This window comes from Muscardinus avellanarius (assembly GCF_963383645.1).
Source record: "Muscardinus avellanarius genome assembly, chromosome: 16".
Taxonomy (NCBI): domain Eukaryota; kingdom Metazoa; phylum Chordata; class Mammalia; order Rodentia; family Gliridae; genus Muscardinus; species Muscardinus avellanarius.
In genome coordinates this window covers 34,516,406-34,538,758 of record NC_137802.1, presented here as the reverse complement: position 1 = coordinate 34,538,758, position 22,353 = coordinate 34,516,406, and the positions used below count along the sequence as shown (strand labels likewise).

General features: G+C 41.2%; 1 protein-coding gene across 6 annotated transcripts in view; it reads right to left on the bottom strand.

Moving 5' to 3' along the window:
* BCAS3 (BCAS3 microtubule associated cell migration factor) overlaps positions 1 to 22,353 on the bottom strand; it is a gene marked incomplete at both ends in the record, with an annotated part of 624,117 nt that overhangs the window by 433,409 nt on the left and 168,355 nt on the right. For all 6 annotated transcript variants that reach the window (XM_080712926.1, XM_080712928.1, XM_080712927.1 and 3 more), the window contains one exon: positions 15,482 to 15,615. In XM_080712926.1, coding sequence (XP_080569052.1) covers positions 15,482 to 15,615 — 134 coding nt within the window. The remainder of the gene's footprint in view (positions 1 to 15,481; positions 15,616 to 22,353) is intronic.

The window sequence follows — 22,353 nt, the reverse complement described above, 5'->3', positions numbered from 1 at the left end:
AAGCCAGCCAAGCTGGCTTAACGGACCCTGTTTCCAAATAAAAAAGTACAAAAATAGGTCTGGGAGTGTAGCCTGGAAGTAGAAGTGTTTCCAGGAACCCCGGTACCACCCAAAAATAAAAAATAAAATAAAATAAAAAAGACTAAAAAATAGAGCTGGGAGTATAGCTCGGAGGTAGAATGCCCCTGGTTCCACCCCCAGTACGAAAAAAAAAAACATATATATATATATATATATGGAACACAGACTAGCTAGGTTACAAAAGGAACATTCTATATTCTTTTACAGTTTGCTATTTCATTTACTAGCACTTAGTAATCAGAGATGCCTTTGCTGTCCTATACTCAAGGAAAGCTAAGCAGCTGCTAGGAAGCCTAAACTGGAATTTTATCTGTCTATTTTGACTCACTTCACATCTGGGGTTACATTAAACCGGATTTGAATATAATAGGGGTAAATGCTATAACCAGATGTTCCTAAGTTTTCTTCCACATGGCATATAACCATGCCATCAGAAGAAAAATGCAGCAAAATCTCATTAGGAGATCAATTATCAAGTTAAAGCTTTAAATTTAGATATCAGATTTTAATTAATCAAATCAAATTAAAAATAGAGTATATAACTAAATGTTTTGGATTTGTTGTGTAATTTACCATTCCTAAAATGTTTCCTGTTATTATTCCCAAAGTTTTGTATTTTTTATACTTTTATTGGTTAACAAGAGTCTCACATCTAATGCAGTTCTTAGTGATGATGGCATCCATGCACACAGCCCTTGGTGAGCTTCCTCGGCTCCCTCCACTTCCCCCATCACCAAGTTTATAAAATGTCACACCCATTACTCATTGTAATGACATAAGACTGGAATATCAAAACCAATGAGAAGCCGAACGTGGTGGTACACGCTTGTAATCCCAGTGCTTGGGAGGCTGAGACAGGAGGATCACACAGGTTCGAAGCCAGCCTCAGCTACCGAGGGAGGCTCTCAGCAACTTAGACCCTGTTTCCAAATAAAGTATAAAATAGGTCTGGGAGTATAGCCTGGAGGTAGAAAAGCCCCTGGGTTGGCCAAACTCATACACTGGAGAAAAGACAGCCTTTTCAACAAATGGTGCTGGGAGAACTGGCTATCCATTTGTAGAAAGATGGAACTAAATCCTTACCTCTCACCAGGCACAGGAATCAACTCAAGATGGATCAAAGACTTAGAAATTAGACCTGAGACTGTGGCGTTAGTAGAGGAGAGCATAGGCTCAACACTACAACATATTGGCATAGGCAGTAACTTTCTCAACAAAACCTCCAAAGCTCAGGAAATTAAAGCAAAAATTAATAAGTGGGACGGCATCAAACTAAAAAGCTTCTTCTTGTCAAAGGAAACCATCAATAACCTAAAGAGGAAGCCTACAGAATGGGCTTTACCAACCACCACTCTGATAGGGGGCTAATATCCAGAATATACAAAGAGCTCAAAAGACTCTATACTAGCAAAACAAACAACCCAATCAAGAAATGGGCAAATGAACTGAATAGACACTTCACAAAAGAAGAGATACAAAGGGCCAATAGATACATGAAAAGATGTTCAACATCATTAGCCATCAGGGAGATGCAAATCAAAACTACGCTGAGATTCCATCTAACCCCAGTCAGAGTGCAAGCATAAATAAATCAAATAACAAATGCTGGTGAGGATGTGGGGAAAGAGGAAGTCTTTTTCACTGTTGGTGGGAGTGCAAACTAGTTCAGCCACTAACTATGGAGATCTGTGTGGAGATTCCTAAGAAAGCTAGGAATAGATCCACCATACGATCCAGCTATACCACTCCTGGGTATTGTTCCAAAGGGGTTGAAATCAGAGAAATACAGAAACATATGCATACCTATGTTCATAGCAGCACAATTCATAATAGCCAAAATATGGAACCAACCCAGGTCCCCATCAACAGATGAATGTATTGCAAAACTATGGGAAATACACACAATGGAATTCTATTCAGCTATAAAGAAGAACAAAATCATGTCATCTGCAAGAAGATGGAAAGTCCTGGAGAGCATTATGTTAAGTGAGATCAGCCAAGCACAGAAAGAGAAGGGACATACGTTTCCTCTAATATGCCCAAACTAGGGAACAAAGGGGATACCAGAGGGACTCCAGATGATGGAAAGGTAACCTCAGCAAAGTTTGAATGGAAAGGTAGGAGAGGAGGAAGGCTGACCTTGATTAATGAGGGTCCACATCCGAATATGTGTACAAGTATAAATATGGCATGGTTTCCCTGGACAATCATTGGTGGGGGGAAGAGGGAAAATGGGGGTGGGGGAGAGGACCCCAAGTACAGTTTAAATGTACGCCGTTTATTTTCAATAAAAATATGTATAAAAGGCCAGGCGTGGTGGCGCACACTTGTAATCCCCGTGCTTGGAAGGCGGAAACAGGAGGATCACGCAGGTTTGAAGCCAGCCGCGTTGACATAAGAGACCTTGTTTCAAAAATATAAAAATAGGTCTGGGAGTGTAGCCCGGAGGTAAAAGGGCTTCCAGGAACCCCAGTACCACCAAAAAAAAAAAAAAAATGTATAAAAAAAATGAAAAGCCCCTGGGTTCCACCCTCAGTACCACACACACACACAAAAAAAAAATTAAGACTCTAGGATGCTAATGTATTTGCTTCTTAACATATACTATAGTCATACTCTAATAAAATTTACTTTAAAAATATTTTACCACATTAAGATGTATCGCTACAATGCACCAATACAAAATTAAAAATATTTTTGAGTAATCTGAATGATTCATTTTTTAAGATGTCATTGATTTAAGAATCAAATATCAGAAAACCAATACCTAATGGAGCAGACATATTCACAAGAAACATGAATTATCTAATGTGTTTTCAAATACAACCAATGTTTTACCAGAACATATTAAACATCATACACTGAATTCACAAAAGCAGATTAAATTCAAAGCACATATGAAACAAGCAAATTGGGACATGGGAATGAAGTTTTACTACATTTCAGCATCTAAGATATAGAAATAAACATCTTATATAGCTGCAAATTTGACCTTAAACTTCAATTAACAACTGTAATTAGTAACAAATCTTTGGGGGTTACTTTAACATAAAATCTGAAGCAGATTTGGACGTGGCGGCACACCCTTGTGATCCCATGTGGGAGGCCGAGACAGGAGGATCTCTGTTCAGGGCCAGCCTCAGCTACTCAGTGAGGCTCTTTGCAACTCAGTGAGACTGTTTCAAATAAAGAATGAAATAAAGGGCTGGGGATGTGGCTCAGAGATACTGCAAAAAGGCAGTGCTGGGGGTACAGCTCAGAGGTAGAATGCCCCTGGGATTCATCCCCAGTACTGGGGGGGGGGGGGGACTGAAGCAGAGATTCTCAAAACGTTAGTGTCATGACAAACAACTCTATTATTTTTAAGAAATAAAAATTCTGAGCAGAGTGGTGGTGTACTCTTATAATCCCACTACTTGGAAGGCAAGATCAAAGCCAGCCTAGGCAATTTAGTAAGACTCCAAATAAGAAATAAAACCAGGCTGGGTGTAACTTGGAGGTAGAATGCCTGTGGATTCAATCCCCAGCACCAAGAAAAAAGAGCAAATTCTGTGACCACATTCTAACTTTGATTCAGTAGGATTTTTTCAGGTGGGGGTTGGGGGTATGATCAAGAAATATACTTAGAACACTCAGATAATAACCTTTGTATTGTTCTTAAATCAGTAATCCCAGGTTAGAAAATAAATTGACTAGCAAATGTCATTCCTTCCAACTCCATACCAACCCTTAGAAATCATGGATAAGATATATTTTTAAAATCAATCGATATAGTAATTGCAGTGGGTCAACAGTATCCTGGAGCAGGAGCAGGACAGAACACTGATAAGAAGAAAAGAAAAATCTGTGAGATTAAAAAATTTTTCTCATCTTTTCTGTTTTCGTTGTACTAGGTACTGAACTGAGTGACCTTCTACCTCTGGACTACACTCCCAGCCCTTTTTACTTTTTATATAGAAATAGGGCCTCACTTCCTTGCTGAGGCCGGCCATGAACCTGCAATCCTGTCATGTCCAAGCACTAGGATTACAGGTACGCCAACACATTTGGGCCTGCACCTTTATTTTAGACATAAAAATTGTACATATTAGTGGGGGGGGGGTCATGTGAAGCCTCGATGCATGGATACATTATTTAACCCTGAAATCAGGTCAAACAGGGTTCTGCATCCTGATGGTGGTCCTGTGTGGAAAAGCCAGCACCCATCTCCTCTGTCACTTGCTGGCCTTGTCTCTCTTCCCCAAAGTGCTGACACAGTTATGATTGGTCAGACAAAAGTAGAGACTGCAGGATTCTGGGAAAGTACCGGGTTTCCTGATAAGACAAAATTAACCTCATTGGTGATTTCCTTTTTCTTCATCACATTGCTTTGAATTCTGAATTGATATCCAAGTAACTGGCATTTACAGAGCATTGATGGGGGAAGAAACAACTAATGCAGGACCGCTGCTGGACAGCTATATCAAGCCCAGTATTAGTTGTTGGAATCAGATAAAAATAAACACTGATGCCAGGCGTGGTGGCGCACGCTTGTAATCCCCGCGCTTGGGAGGCAGAGACAGGAGGATCGCGCAGATTTGAAGCCAGCCGCACGCTGGCTTAGGAGACCCTGTTTCCAAATAAAAATGTAAAAATAGGTCTGGGAGTGTAGCCTGGAGTTAGAAGGGCTTCCAGGAACCCCAGTACCACCAAAAAAATAAAAAATAAAAAAAATAAACACTGATTTTTGAAAACCATTGTTAAATGCATTTTTTTCTTTAGCCAAAAATATGCATAATGATTCAAATAACTCCCTCTCCAAAGCAAAAAGAACAAACCAAGGAAACAGAGAGTACTTAGATTAAAAAAAGTCTCAAAACCAAGAGTTTTTAGATGCCTAGGAAAATGGAATCAAACCCAGAACAAAACTAATGCATCGAAGTCCACGGCAGGAGACGAGGTTACATTTAAGGAAAACACGCAGATACGTAAAAAGGGAAGCGCGATATGTGAATATGAATTAAATACAAGTTCTAGAAACACTTCCAACCACACGTTACTAGAATAAAAATGCTGTATTTCTCAGTAATTGAAGCAAGTTAGTGAAAATAAAGCTTTGCTTGAAACTAGGTGTGGTGGCACACACCTTTAATCCTACTAACTGTGAAACTGAGAGGAGAGGATTCTCAGGTTCAAGGACGGCATCAGCAAGAAATGAGACTCTCATCAACCTAGTGAGGCCCTGTTTCAAAACAAGGACAAAAACTAAGGCTGGGGGTGTAGCTCCGAAATAGAATGCACCTGGCTTCATATCATAATTACCAAATAATAAATAAGTGTTAATGTGAGGACAAATTCATTTGAATCTTGGTGCAGTAAGGCTAATTATACATGTCCTTTAATCTTCCTATCTCTTCCCCTCCAATTATTCATATTCATTTATGCATTCAGTAAATAATAATGGAAAGACTGTGACATAATTTTCACCTTTTTACGTGTCAGAACTTAAAGGCAAGCTAAAATGTTTAGCCCATTGTTATAGTAGAGAAAAGCTTAAAGTAGAAAAAGGGAAATCAAGAGCAGAAATATGACCAGTCTCTAAACACAGTAAACATGTTTTAAAGTAATTCACAAATCACAGACATAGTCTCAAGCAAAGTGATAAAATAGAGAACTGAGTGAAAATTAAAATGTAACATATCAAAGTAAGTGAGATGATACTGATGCAGTATTCGGGTGGAATTATATTGTCAGATGCTTAAATAGGAAACAGGAGAGAAACCAAATAGATCATCAAATTTCTTACCCCCAAGACATCAGAAGAAAGGGAAAAAAAGAAGTATTAAGTAAGAGCAAAGAAGCAGAAGAAATAACAAAGATCAGAACAGAAATTAAAAGAAAAGAAAAATAAGAAAACAAGAAAAACTGTGAAACAACAACAAAAACTGGCCCCTCACAATAAGTGCAGAAAACTCAGAGTCCAAACTGAGAAAGATCACTTGAAATCCTAGTACTTGGGAGGCTGAGACAGGAGGATCCCAAGTTCACAGCCATCTCAGCTACTCAGTGAGGCCCTCTGCAAAACCCCCAGTACCACACACAAAAAAAAAGGTACGTGGAAACCTTCACGTGTGTATGACCATGCTTGGCCTGCATTTCTTTTGAAGGCTTAATAATATTCCACTCAATGTACATACCACATTTTGTTTCAATCAGAAAGAGAGAGCGAGAGCGAGCAAGAGAGAGAAAGAGAGAGAAAGAGGGAGAGAGAAAGAGGGAGAGAATGTATGTGTGTACACGGGGACGCACACAAAGTCCTGTGGATTGAACCCAGGGCCATTCCACCTCCAGGTTTCTGTTCTGATACAGGTTCTTGCTAGGTTGGTGAGAGTGCCACTAGCTGTCCTCCAACCAGGAATCCTGTCTTACTCTCTCAAGTAACTAGGATCACAGACACGTGCCACAATACCTGGCCTGACCTGGCTGGAGATAACAAGGAAGTAGCCAGAAACATCAGAGACTAGAGGGTGAAATGTAGCAGTTTTGGTGAAGAAGCCAAGGAGACAGAAGGAATGTCCTGCTGTGCCTGGACAGTCACTAGATACTAGGACATAGCCCCTCAACTCACGGTGGGTGAGGGGGTGGCACCAACACTGGGCCCCCAGTCATGGATCATAGGATCAGTGAGGGGAAAAGAGGCCCACATTCCTGGCAGCCGTGCTTTCTCTCCCGTGCCACCAGGCAGGGGGTAAAGTTGCCTCATGGCAGGTATCACTGCAACCAGGACAGAACTCCCATCAAGACCATCATTCCATGGCTTCATGGGGCAAATACCTGCTGGAGCAGGCTATAAAAGGACAAGCCCTTTAGTCCAATTCAACACATCATCACTGTAGGTTATATTGGTGTCTACAAGGCAGTATTAATGCCTTACACGATGGTACTTAAATATAAGTGCTCTTATATGTCAGAGTCTCTCAGCCATATGCACAGAGGTGAGACTGGGACACGTCACAACAGACCCCCAATCAGGCCTCCATTTCCCTCCCATGTCATGTACCAGCAACATCACAGAATCCCAGAAGGAAGCTGGACTGTTAAGACATAATGGCTGCTCAAGGGCTCAGAGGTGCTATCCCAGTACAACAACGCCACCTGCCTGAGACAGCGCCAAGTACAGCTTCTCTTCAGATGACATGATTAAGTGCCCCTACCTGTTGATCACAGCTCAGCAGATGACCCACAGAAGCCTGCCAATGTCCAGATCCATTTGGGAAGGGTCAATGCGAACTCCAGGAGGGCCAAGTTGGGTAGGGCCCAAGGAGCGGAAATGAAATGTCCTAAGTGCAGCTAGCCCGGCACCTTGGCTCTGACACCTTCATCAACTCCTGCTCCACTTCCACCTCAACAGCACCTGGATTCACAGAGCTCCTGCAAAATGCCTAGGCCCAGTGCACCAAGGGCTCAGCGCAAAGGAAACCCGATGGTATTCACAGGCACGCGTCAGCTGTCCAGCCCAACAACCTGCCTGCAGTGAGGAGCCACAAGCACAGGAGACTGGTAGAAGCCGTTGTCCCCACTTCAACCCATGCCACACTAATCTGAGGTACAAAGCAAGCTCATTTGTTTACATAGTATAGATGGAGGCTTTTGTTCAAAACTGGGCAAGACCACAGGCAGGGACATGGCCAAGATGTGAGTATAAAGGCAGGTGTGGGCAGAGCCACAGATCAAAAATGGAGCTGCAGTCCAGGAGGGCAGAGCCCCCTTCACGATGTAAACTCACACCCTGAGACTTACTGGCATTCACACTGCTGGACCCCAAACTCATTCGTATCAGGAATTCCTTGATTCTTTTATCTCACTTTTTGGATTTGTGTGTGTGTGTGTGTGTGTGTGTGTGTGTGTGTGTGTGTGTGTGTGTGTGTGTGTGTGTGTGTTACTGAGATTCCTGGAAACCCTTCTCCAGGCAACACTCCCAGACCTATTTTATATTTTTATTTGGAAACAGGGTCTCTTAAACCAGCAAGGCTGGCTTCGAACCAGCGTGATCCTCCAGTCTCCGCCTCCCAAGTACGGGGATTACAAGAGTGTGCCACCACGCCCAGCTCACTTTTAGGATTTCAATCCTAATTGTAGCCTCCTACTCTGTATTAGTAGCCAAAAAATTTTGTTGTCATTTCATTGGCCCAAAGATGGAAACAAGTTTTTCCCTGAGTTGGTTCAAACATACTTTACTTGGATAATTTAGATGATAATATGGGAATGTTTGAGGTGATATTTTCAAGAAATTTTAAGAGTTGATCAGGAGGAAGAAAGGTTGAAACTTTTAGGGATGCTGGTATGGGGTAAAAGCATCTTACATGTGGCACGAATATGAATTCTTGGGAGGTTGGAATGAAGTGAAGGGAGTGGACAAGACTCGTAAGACAAGTCTACATCCTTCACTGGGCCGAGCATGTGGCAAAAGGTTAAGACTGGGCCATAGATCGTGAGATGAGGAGGCTCTTAAAGATGAGGTGCTTGGTCTGAGTTGATACCAAAACCCACGGATTGTATTCTTATGAGAAACAGTGAAGAGTAGCAGACGCACAGGAGGAGGAGGACGCAAGGTGACCACACAGCCAGAGAACAAGTACATGGCTCCCCTGAGCAGCCACCAGAAGCGGGGAGGCCAAGAGCAGGTTCTTCCTTAGAACCTGTAAAAAGGTCAGCTTTGGTTATACCATGACTGTGGAATTTCATCAAAGTTAATTCCTCAGGAAGAAATACTAAGCAAATGTGATGTCATCCTGAATAACGAGGCAATCCTCCACGATTGAGATTGCTGGGATCTATGGACAGTGTAGATGAAGATTTGGAGAAATCCCAATCTGTTTTCCAGAGTAGCTATACCATGTTATATTCCCAGCGGTAAGGTGTGAGATAAAAAACAACCAGTGTCTTGTTTCTCTTAGTTGTAGTTCAAAGAATAGATGTGTTTCATTTTGGTGAGCTATAATTTATCAATTTTGGTATTAGGGCCACATTTTTAAATCTATGCATAACCCAAGGGTCAAATTTTTCTCCTCTGTTTCCTTACAGTAACAACAACAACAACAAAAAAAAAAAACCTGCAGGCATGGTGGCTCACACTTGTAATCCCAGTACTTGGGAGGCTGAGACAGGAGGATGGCAGTGCACGGCCAGCCTCAGCTACTTAGTGAGGCCTTCCACACCTTAGTGAGACCCTGTGTCGAAATAAAGAGCCAGGCCTGATGGCGCACACTTGTAATCCTTGCGGTTGGGAGGCTGAGACAGGAGGATCGCGCAGGTTCAAAGCCAGCCTCAGCTGGCTTAAGAGACCCTGTTTCCAAATAAAATATAAAATACGTATGGGAGTATAGCCTGGAGATAGAAGGTCCCTGGGTTCCATACCCAGTACCACCAAAAAATTAATTAATTAATTAAAAAATCAAAAATAAAAGAAAGAAAGAAAAAAGAAAGAATAGTAATTGTGGTGGTACACACATGTAATCTCAGCATTTGGGCATTTGGAAGTCTGAGACAGAAGGATCACGGTTCGCAGACAGCCTCAGCTACTTAGTGGGCCCTTTGAAACTCAGTGAGACCCTATTTTAAACAATAAAATATAAACAGGCCGCTGGGCGTGGTGGCACACGCTTGTAATCCCCGCGCTTGGGAGACGGAGACAGGAGGATCACGATGGTTTGAAGCCAGCCCCACTGGCTTAAGAGACTCTCTTTCCAAAAAATAAAAAAGTATAAAATAGGTCTGGGAGTGTAACCCGGAGGTAGAAGGGCTTCCAGAGACCTCAGTACCACCAACATACATACATACATACATACATACATACATACATACATACGCAGGGCGTAGTGGTGCCCACTTGTAATCCCAGTATTCAGGGGGCGGAGACTGGAGGACTGTGGTTCACGAAGAGCCTCAGCTACTTAGCAAGGCCCTCTGCAACTCAGTGAGACCCTGTTTCAAAATATAAAAAGACTAAAAAATAGGACTGGGCATGTAGCTTGGAGGTAGAATGCCCCTGGATTCCATCCTGAGTACCATAAATAAATAAATAAATAAATAAATAAATAAATAAATAAATAAATAAGAAAGAGTGGCCGGGCGTGGTGGTGCACGCTTGTAATCCCGCGCTTCGAAGGCAGAGACAGGAGAATCGCGCCGGTTTGAAGCCAGCTGCCTGCGCTGGCTTAGGGGACCATGTTTCCAAATAAAAATGTAAAAATAGATCTGGGAGTGTAGCCCAGAGGTAGAAGGGCTTCCAGGAACCCCAGTACCATCAAAAAAAAAAAAGAATCTAAATAAGAATAAAAAATAGGGCTGGGGGTGTAGAATGCCCTTGGGCTCCATTCCCAGTAACACAAAATAAGTTAAATTAATTAATTAATAAATAATCCTTATAGTAACAGATGTTACAATAAAGTTTATCATCCAATTTGAGTTAATTTGTAAAAGACTAAGATTTATTTTCATTTTCCTCTGTTCTTGTTATTGATGGCCAGGTACTAGACATTGAATTCAGGGGTATACTACCTCCAAACTACAACCCCAGCCTCACTTATTTTTATTTTAAAACAGTGTATGACTAAGTAGCCGAGGGCCCTACTATGTTGTTGAATCTGGCCTTTAAACCATAATCCTCCCATCTCAACTACCCAAGAACTGGGATTACAGACGTGCACCACTGTAGCAAATCTAATCTTTATTTCCATTTAGGCACCTTTACCACAATTCAACTATTTGTATGTATGAAAAAGTTGAACTCTCTGATGAGTGGTGCAGAAAGTCTTACTATTACACAGTGACAACCCTTCATGGTTTTTCTTCTTTCTTAAGTTATTTTGCCCAATGTAAATCTTATCTATTTTTAAATGAATTTAATAGCTAGCTGGTTAATTTCTATGGAAAAAAATTCTGCTAGGATTTTGATGGGGATTACACTGAGTCTACAGATCAATTTGGAGAGAAATAACACCATAATGACATTGTTTCTAGCACAAGAAAATGATTCAAATCCCCTTGTATTTAGGGATTTATTTAATTACAATAATATTTTCTAATTTTCATAAAGTACATGGCAAATTTAGTATTTTTATTTCTAAACAGTGTATTTATTCGTGTGGAGTGTGTGTGTGCGCGCGCGCGCGCGCGTGTGTGTGTGTGTGTTTACTGGGGAATGAACCCAGGGGCATTCTCTCTTTGAGCTACACCATGAGCCCTTTTTATTTTTATTTGGAAACAGGGTCTTACTTATTTCCTAAGGGCCTTGCTTAACTGTTGTCACTGGCCTCCAACCTATCATCTTCCTGCCTCAGCCTCCCAAGCACTAGGATTACAGGCATGTGCCACCACACCAACATATTTTATACATTGTAAAATGTCAACTGACTATTGGCATGTAGACGTTCAACTGCTTTTGTAATAAATCTACATCCTGTAATATTGTTAATATATTATTAGTTCTGCTTCTAATAGAATCATTTTACACAATCATTTCATCTTTGAACAAATATAGTTTTATTTTTTCCACCTGGCCTGAAGATGGTTTTCGCACGTGTCTCCTGTGGGTCTCTGGGGTTCTTTCTCCCTCTCTGCAGCTCTCAGGTCTAGTGTACTGTCCTCAGACCTATGACCTCAGTCTACCTGAACTCTGAGCAGTACCCCATTACCTCAGGGAGCTGACCAGGTGCCACGTGGGTTCTGCCCTCCTGTACTGTGGACTGGAAACTCAAAGGTCTCTTCTTATTTGCTTCCATCTCTCCCAAACCCACATGCTGCAAAGCTTAAGGTATAGTGTCTAGGAACACCACTATTTACATGTTCGTTGTTGCAGAAAGAAAAGTAAGCCCAGTCCCTCTTACTCTAACCTGAGGGAAGTGGGTCCAGATAATGCCTCCTCGTTCGGCATTCATTGCCGCACATCTACAACTTGGGATTTTTTTTCCCCAAAAAGCCATTTGAAGTAGGTATAAGCTCCATTTTACAGATGAGCAACTTGAAGCATAGAGAAAGTAATTAGCATGTTCTTTGATTATACGATTATTGATCAGCATCCAAAGATGTAGAGATGTGGGGAAAACAGGCATGAGGACCGACTGGTAATGGGTGAGAGCTTTATTGGAAGCTGAAAAATACTTCTGAAAGATCCTGGTGATGGATCACATCACTCTGAGGACACACTAAAAACCTCTAGAATTTATGCCTAAAAATAAATTTTAAGCCAAGTGTGGTGGTGCATGCCTATAACCAACACGTGGGAGGTTGAGAGAAGGATCACTCGTTTGCAGCCAGCCTCAGCAACTTAGCAAGGTCCTGTAGCAACTCAGTGAGGCTCTGTTTCAGAATAAAAAACAAAACAGGAAGCCAGGCGTGGTGGCGCATGCTTGTAATCCCAGCATTTGGGAGGCTGAGACCAGAGAATCACTGTTTGCGAACAGCCTCAGCTACTAAGTGAGGCCCTATTTCAAAACAAAGAATAAAAAACAGGGCAAGGTATAGCTTGGAGGTCAAATGCCATTGGATTCCATCCCCAGACCCACAAAAAGAGGGGGGGGGGGTTGTTGGGGTAACTCAGTAGAATGCCCCTTGGCTTCAGTCTTTGGGAGCACACACAAAAGTGAATTTCATAGGATGTGAATAATATCTGGTTGAAATTCTGGGTGAAGAACTGAAGAAATTTATATTCTGGGTCAAAAACTGAAGAAATGCACATCAACAGAGCATCGTGCACAGAGTTGCCAGGTTTTCCAAATAACAATTGTGCAGGACTATTCTAACAGACTACCAGAAGTAGCATATTATGTTCAAAACTACCTTGGGTCTGCTCGATGAAGATAGCACAGCAGCATATTAAGAAAATACTTGTAAGGTTTACGAATACTGTCAAAATGATGACACTTTTTCTTCCTGCATATGTGCTTTATGAGGCAAATTACTGTCACATGCAGAAGACAGCGCATGTCAAAGATCACTAAAAAACTTGATTTAACATAATGAGATCCACATACACCCCCCCCCACCCACCCCACCTGATTATGGTACCTCAGTGTTCTTGGAAGAATTCAGAAGTACTCAAGAATGTGTAGATAAATAGATCATGTGCCATGCAGATTTAACGACTGGTGTCTACATTTATCAGTCTAAATTAATTTTCAATAGAACCTTTTAAAATTAAATTTATCATCACTAATTTCAGTTCTCATTGGTGTTTGGCGTTTAGAAATGCCAAATTATTGGGTGAGTCCAGGAACAAAATCATTTTGATAAATTCTTTTTGTTTGCCCATTGTGATTTGTGTGTGTGTGGTATGGAAAGTGTAGCTTGGAGTATTCTACAATACCTCCAAACTACTAAAGAGGTATCACTAAACATAGTGGTAGAAAAAATGCACAAAGTTAGTTTTCAATAGCCATTATGAATTTCTTCTAGGATATCTGCATATCGACATCCATTGCAAACTCTATAATTTTTGTGTATTTGTCAATGTGTCTGTTTACAGGAATAGGTGAGCATTTGTATGTATATATCTTATGTATTCACATGTGTGTACAGATGTATCTCTATATGTATGAGCATACATATGTATGTTTGCTTATGTATTTTTTTTATTTTTTTATTTTTTATTTATTTTTTTTTTTTTGCGGGTCTGGGGATGGAACCCAGGGGCATTCGACCTCCGAGCTACACCCCCTGCCCTATTTTTTATTCTTTATTTTGAAACCGGGTCTCACTGAGTTGCAGAGGGCCTCACTAAGTAGCTGAGGCTGTCCGCGAACCGCGATCCTCTGGGTCTCAGCCTCCCGAATGCTGGGATTACAAGCGTGCGCCACCACGCCCGGCTTTGCTTATGTATTTATTGGGTCAAAAAGGAATTTTTTTTATGTGTATGGTACTGAGGACCGAACTCAGTGGAATTTTACCTTAGATTGACACCCTAGCCCTATTTTGTTATTTTTAGTTTGAAAATGTCTCACTAAGTTGCTGAGAGTCTCACTACTTAGTGAGACTGCACTCAAACCTGTGATCCTAGCCGGGCGTGGTGGCGCACGCTTGTAGTCCCAGTACTTGGGAGGCTGAGACAGGAGGATTGCTCAGGTTCAAAGCCACCCTCAGCTACCTAGTGAGGCTCTCAGCTTCTTAGTAAGACCCTGTTTCCAAACAAAATATAAAAAATTGGTCTGGGAGTGTAGCCTGGAGGAAAAAGGCCTCTGGGTTCCATCCCCAGTACAACAACCAAACCAAACCAAACCAAACAAAAAAAATGTGATCCTCCTGTTTCAGCCTCCCAAACAAAAATTTGTATTTTTATTATTTATTTATTTATTTATTTATTTATTTATTTATTTTTCTGTGTGTGGTGTACTGGAGATGAACCCCATGGAATTCTACCTCAGGGCTACACCCCAAACTTATTTATATTTTAATTGGATACGAGGATTCAATATGTTGTTGAGAGCCTGAATTCTTGAGGCTGGCTTCAAGTCTGCAATCCCCTTATCTCAGCCTCCCAAGTACTGGAATTACAAGCAAACATCATTATATGCCTGGCAAAAAGGAAAATTTGTAAAATTTAATCTAGCCATCCTATCATATTTTGTGTGGGTATATGTGGTAGATTTTATATATATAACACAACAACACACACACACACACACACACACACACACACACACACACTGAACCCAAAAGCATTCTTCCACTGAGCTAAGTTATTCCTCGCCCTATTTTATTTTATTTTTATTATATTTGAGGAAAGGGGGATGAAACTCAGGGGCATTCTACTTCTGAGCTATACCCCCAACCCTGTTTTTTATTCTTTATTTTGAAACAAGGTCTCAAAACTTCCAGAGGATCTCACTAAGTAGCTGAGGCTGGCTGCGAACCTGAGATCCTCCTGTCTCAGGCTGCCAAGTACTGGGATTGCAGGCGTGCACCAAGATGCCCCACACTATTTTACTTCTTATTTTGAAACAGGGTGTTACTAAGCTGCTAACACTGACCTCAAAACTGTAATCTTCCTGTCTGTGCCTCCCAAGTACTGGGATTACTGGTATGAACAAGCATGCCCAGTGAAAAATACTTTTCTTTTGGGAGGGGTGCAACCCACAGGCATTCTACCTTCAAGATACACCCCCAGTATGATTTTATTTCTTATTTGGAAACGAGGTCTCACTTCACTAGGTTGCTGACAGCCTTCGTAAATTGCTGAGGCTGGCTTTAACCTCTGATCCTTCTGTCTCAAACTCCCATGTACTGGGATTACATGCTTGCACTTCTATACCCAGGAAAAAATACTTTCTCCTAAACATTAAGCTCAGAAGAGACCTAAATGACCAAGTCGATAAGATATCAAAGGACACAGTGACATTGCTTTCTGCAAAAACAGGCCACGTACTTTAGCTTCCGTTTCGCCCCTGTGGAGTGTGTAGAGATGATGCACAGCGCTTTGTGATGAGGACCAAGGATGCGTCAGGATTTGAAAGACATGAAAGTCATGGCCAAGGGTGTCTGTTGTAACTAAAAGCATTCCTGAAAGACAAAAAGACAAAGGGTAAAAAAGTAAAACATGTATGCAGGTAAAATACTTCAAAACCTATTCATATGATCAAAAAATATTGTTAATAAGAAAAAATAAGCGAAGACATAACACATTTCCAACATGATATTAAAATATCTTCTTCATGTGAATACTCATACTCAGGGTCACGTTATTAGAAGCAGTCGAGTGTAAATACTACGATGCCTCTATATGACTAGCAGAAAGGTTTAAGTGCTTAAAATTATAGAGTTCGCAATCATTTCTAAACACGAGGGTGAAAATAACGACCCTCCTTGAAACTAAAACTCAGACCCTCTTTTTTTTTTTCAATTTCTTCAAACTTGAATTTTAAGTTTCAATTTACCTGCTGACCAAACTACTAATTCCCCCCATTTAATATATGTATTTACCAAACTATGTGTAGTGGTGCACTACTGTAATCTCAACTACTCTTGAAGCTGAGATAGGATTGCTGGAGCCTGGAGTTCAAGACTACCCTGTGCAGCACAGTAAGAGCATATCTATCTATCTCCCTCTGTCTGCCTGCCTGCCTGCCTGCCTGCCTGCCTGCCTGCCTGTCTGTCTGTCTGTCTGTCTGTCTGTCTGTCTCTCTCTCTCTCTCTCTCTCTCTCTCTCTCTCTCTCTCTCTCCCTCCCTCCCTCCCTCCCTCCCTCCCCTCCTCCCTTTCTCTTTTTCTGGTGGATCTATTTAAATATTTAAATTTTATCTGTAAAGTATGTCCTTAGCTTGCCCAATGCCCTTGGTTAAATCCCCTGCACAGAAAATAAATAAGTCAACAAAACATGCACATAACATTGCATCTGTTTCCCCCCATAGGTTAATGTCTTTTTAAATTTAAGTTTATTTTAAATAAGACATGAAAGCAAGTGTAAATGTTAAAGGCATAATGTGAAATGTCTATGCATGTAAACATTATTTAAAGTTTAAACCAAGGTTAAACATGCCTATCTGCAGCCGGGTGTGGTGGCACACACTTGTAATCTCCACACTTGGGAGGCTGAGACAGGAGGATCACGCAGGTTCGAAGCCAGCCTCTGCTGGCTTAAGAAACCCTGTTTCCAAATAAAAAATATAAAATAGGTCTGGGAGTGTAGCCCAGAGGTAGAAGGCCCCTGGGTTCTATCCCCAGTACCACACACACAAAAAGAAGCCTATCTGCTCAAATATTTATCATTTCTTTATGGTGAAAACTCAAAATTCTGTCTTCTGACTTTTGGAAATAAACCCCATAGCACTTCTTGGTCCTAAGTGTAACTTAGTTCTCCCTGATCCTCCCTTCCCTACTACTCCCTCCCACTCCTCTGATCAGGCTCTACTCTCGACCTGTGTGACATCGACCCCTGCAGATTCCACACACAAGTGAGGCCATGCAGTACTCATGTTGTGTTTTGGTTTGAGTTTTTTTTTTTTTTTTTTTTTTTTTTTTTTTTTTTTTTTTTGGTGGTACTGGGGTTCCTGGAAACCCTTCTACCTCCGGGCTACACTCCCAGACCCATTTTTTATATTTTTATTTGGAAATAGGGTCTCTTAGGCCAGGGTGTCTGGCTTCCAACCAGCCAGATCCTCCTGTCTCCGCCTCCCAAGCGTGAGGATTACAAGCGTGCGCCACCATGCCCGGGTAGCAGGACTCTTTAAAAAAAAAAAATTATATATATATATTGTGTGTGTGTGTGTGTGTGTGTGTGTGTGGTACTGGGGTTTCTGGAAACCCTTCTACCTCCGGGCTACACTCCCAGACCTATTATTTTATATTTTTATTTGGAAACAGGGTCTCTTAAGCCAGCACGGCTGGCTTCAAACCTGCGCAATCCTCCTGTCTCCGCCTCCCAAGCGTGGGGATGACAAGCGTGCCCATCACGCCCCAGGGCCAAATTGCTTTTTATCATACGCTGCTGCGTTATTTCTGAATGACAGTATCTGTTCATGTTTATGATATACAACATGAAGCTCTGATTCATATAGGTTAGCCATATTAGGTTAACACTCTACTCAGGGTATTTAGCATAGGCACGTCCCTTGCTTGAGCCTAGGCTGATCTAGTTTTAGAATCAGTATAATACTGGCTTCTAAGAACAAGCTGGGCAAAAATAGCTATTATTTCCCTGTTATTTTTTGATGGCGCATGCTTGTAATCCCAGTACTTGGGAGACGGAGACAAGATCACAGGTTCAAGGCCAGACTCAGCTACTTAGGGAGGCCCTCCACAACTTAGACCATTTCAAAATAAAAACAGGACTGGGGATGTAGATCAGAGGTTAGAATGCCCCTGGGTTCAATCTCTAGTAACCCTCCCCCAAAATGTCATTAATATCTGTCTAATTGTTATGCAAAGCCCACTGAAAATGTGCACCTATTATCATTCATGTGGTGCATCTCAAATGGTTACTTCCTCGACTCCTCCATGTACATGTGGCTTCCATAACCCACTAATGAGTTTACTTTTTCCATAAAACATTTAAAATAATACTTAAAAAATGAAAAAAGCAGAAAAAAGCAGACAGCTAGTAAAGAACTGCATACTCCTGTGTTTTAATTTACCATTTCCTCTTCTGCACACATTCTGTTGAGGAAATGGTGTTTCTTTCTTCTAGAACATCACTTATAAAGCACATATACATAAAAGGAAAAACTTGTACTGAAGTAGACTGTGGCCTGGGACCTATTTATGCCGCATCAGAAGACTAACCCAGACTCTGGCCTGGCCATAAACCAAGCCCACGTCCCGGACGAGGTGCCAAGCCACAGAAGCACTTGCGTCATCTGGGAATACAAGGAAAAGAAGGACTTCTAATTATAGGGCCTGGAAGCGGAAGCCTGGAGTGATTAGCTGTTTAGGCATGGCTGTATGTTTATCTGGAAGCTTCCTCTCCCTCACTCTCAACCTCAGGTTTGATAGATGAGTGTCCGTGTTAGCGGGTGGAGCCTGAAGCTGCTGATGGTACACAGAGTTCTCCAACCCCCAGGCAGCTGCAGAATGAACATTAAGTCTCTTGCGGCCTCTTAAGACCATAAGTCTTTTCAACTGGGCGTCAGCTGGTTAGACCAAAAAGCGAAATTAAAGAGTAGCAAAGCTGCACTGGGCACACGCTGTAAAATCTTGGAAACTTGAAGAGGTTTGTCCTTTTTCCCATATCCTATTTCTGACACCCATCTAATTGTGTGGTTCTTTATCATGCGCCCAGTGCAGCTTTGCTACATGCGAACTGCACGACAAATTGCCAGTTATTCACACTCTTCCAAAAAGAGGCATGAGCACCGATACACGGGGCCAAACAGATATTGACAGGAATTTAGACTGTGTCACTCATAAAAGAATTTTATATTGTAGTATTTTTGTAATACCTTGCAATGGATACATACATAAATACAAACACAATATTATATAATCAACATTGTAAACATGAAAACAAAGATACAAAAGCCTAACTGAATAGCGATGTTGGCTTCCACCCTGTGGGTTCCTCCTGTCTCGGCCTCCCAAGTACTGGGATGACAAGCTTGCGCCACCACACCCGGCACTTTAATCAAATTTGGTTACATAAAACCCTAGTAACAGTATAGCTTCTACAGTCTGATTGCTAAAACATTCAAGTTGAATATGAGTACTTTTCTTGAGGCGTACAGAAGCACAGTTCTTAGGCTACTCCAAGATGCTGTTAATAGACTCATCAATGTATTTCTTGGACTTTGAGAGTCCAGTTTGTACTTGATCATATACAATTTAACTTTACTTAATTCTTTCTTTCTTACTTTTATTTTTTCAGTACTGAGGACAGAAAACAGGGCTTGGTGCATGTTACTCTAGAGCTCTTCCACTGAGCTACATCCCCAACCCAGACTGAACAGATCTTGGGAAACACGTTACATAACATCCGGTTAAAGGTACTGAAGTAAACTTTACCAAAATAAAACAAAGGACACGATTTACTTGATCCCTTCCTAACGTTGTATATACCTATAACAAACTTAAATTAAAACAAAAATAGGTAGCTTGGCCCTTCGATGGCCCATGTGGAAGAGTTTTAAGTCATTTATTTATATTAACTTATATATATCCTCCTGCACTGTAGCAGACAGAAATTGTCTTAGTAATATTTATTGAGTTCTTTTATTTTACTGTGAATCAAAAATATTTTAGGCTTAGGGATATCTTTGTTCACATTCAATAATATTTGTTGTTTTCATTAGGTTTATTTATGAAATAAACATTTGGAAAAGTAGTATACATTTATTTCGGTTCTCTCCATGTGACTGTATATATTTCTTGTCATATGTCAAAATACACAATCAATGTGTTCATTTTAAGCATTGAGTTTGTTGAATCTTACAAGTATATCTATGTAGCTAGAAATAAAACTGAGATTAAAAATATCTAAGTTCCCTTGCACCCACTTGTAGCTCACCTCTCCATGAGCCCCAACCACCACTTGACTTTCTATCATAATGAGTTAATATCACCTGCCTTAGAAGTTAGTACAAGTGCAATAACGCACTATTTTCTAAGCCTATTGGCTGCAATTAACAGGAACTCATTCATTTATTTATATTTCTGAATACTGTTGCACCCTAAGAATACTGCACAGCCATGCAAGGTGTAATTCCAGTACTTCAGAGGAGAGATAGGAGGATCACAGGTTCAAGTCCAGCCTCAGCAACATAGTAAGGCCCTCAGTAACTCATTGAGATCCTTCTTTCAAAATAAAAAATAAAAGATGGGTGTGATGCCACACATGGCTGTAACTGGGAGCCTGAGACAAAGGCATCAAAGGTTCACCGCCAGCCTCAGCAACTTGTGAGGCCCTCCACAATTTAGTGAGACACTGTTCAAAATAACACAAAATAGGGAATCTGGGTTCAATCCCCAGTACAAAAAAAAAAAAAAAAGTGCATGCTCATAATCCCAGCATTCAGGAAGCTGAGGCAGGCGGATCGCGGTTCACGGACAGCCTCGGCTACTACTTAGTAAGGCTGTTTGCAACTCAGTGAGACCCTATTTCCAAATAAAGAATAAAAAATAGGGCTGGAGCTATAGCTTGGAGATGGAATGCTCCTGAGTTCCATTCCCAGTACAAAAAAAAAAAAAAAAGATAATACTTATCCCTAGCATCCTAGATATCATGTTTTAGACTTCAGATACATAGAAGTATAATGATACTTTTCATCCATGTCGAGGAGATGACCACACGTTTTCTCTTGCTCTTTTTTTTAGCCTCTGATCATATTCCTGCACCCACTCACAATCCCCAATGGCTCACACCTACAGGTCCCCTGCTTCTTGGTGGTACTGAGGTTCCTGGAAACCCTTCTACCTCCGGGCTACACTCAAAAACCTATTTTTATACTTTTTTTTTAAATTTGGAAACAGGGTTTCTTAAAGCCAGCCTGCTGGCTCCGAACCTGCGCGATCCTCCTGTCTCCACCTCCCAAACACGGGGATTACAAGCGTGCACCACCGCGCCCGGCTCCCCTGCTTTTTGTACATCATAAATTTCCCATGAAATGTGTGCATCCTGGAGACATCTTTGGGCTGTTTTCAGAGTAATGTTCAAAATATTTGCATTTTGGTAAGAAAACAGACCACTCTGAATGAGACCAGGGACCAAGTTCCGGCTGAGGGAGGGCAGGGTTTTGGAGAAGAGCAAGGGGCAGGGACAGCCACTACTGGTCCCTGCACTACTTTACCAACTGGAAGCTTATACTCATAACAAAAGATGGAGCAAAGCTTAGCTCTTTTTACAAGTTTGTAGATGGCTACAAATATCCTACCTTTGTAGAAGTATAATGCTACATTTATATTACTTTAAGTACTTATGCAGTATCTGTTGAAGATAGCCATATTATTATGAATATATTTTCTTTCTTTCTTTCTTTCTTTCTTTTTTTTTTTTTTTTTCTTTTGGTAGTGGTACTGGGATTCCTGGAAGCCCTTCTACCTCCGGGCTACACTCCCAGACCTATTTTATTTTTGAAAACAGGGTTTCTTATGCCAGCCAAGCGCGGGGATTACAAGCGTGCGCCACCACGCCCGGCGTGAGTATATTTTCTTCACATAGTATTTCAATGTATGGGTTGAAATTGTATTAAATTAATGCAGCCTTACTTGAGCCCATGGGCTCAGCCACTCCAGAGTGCTGTGGTGGCAGGAAGGGGCAGGGCTGCTCACTTACTGAGAAAGGAGGGCACAGACCTGCATCAGGACTTTCACCAAGGTCTGCATATTTGTGCCTTTGTGGGCTCTCCCGCTCATGAAGAAATATTTAAATTTATCTCTTATTACTTCATTTGATTAAATGGAATGCTATTCTTTATTTGTTGTTGTTTCAAAAAAAATAGCATTGTAGGCACCGGCACTGTTCCTGCTGTATTTAGTGGTAAGCTGTCCCTAAAAAAGATTCACCTAAGCTGGGCCTGGCAGCACACACCCATGATCCCAGTGCTTGGGAGGCTGAGACCAGGGGATCACAGGTTGGTGACCCAGTTTTGGCAAAGTAGCAAATGAGTGAAGGCTGTTTCCAAAGAAAAAGAATAAAATGGGGCTGAGGGTATAGTTCAGAAGAAGAATGCCCCTGGGCCAATCTCCAGTATCACATAAAAAAAAGAAAGAAAAGAAAAGATATATACAGCCTAATTCTAATATAATTACAATGCCAGAGTGAACAGACAGCAAAGTCAACTATTTCTCCACAAATTATTCTAATGCGTAAGAC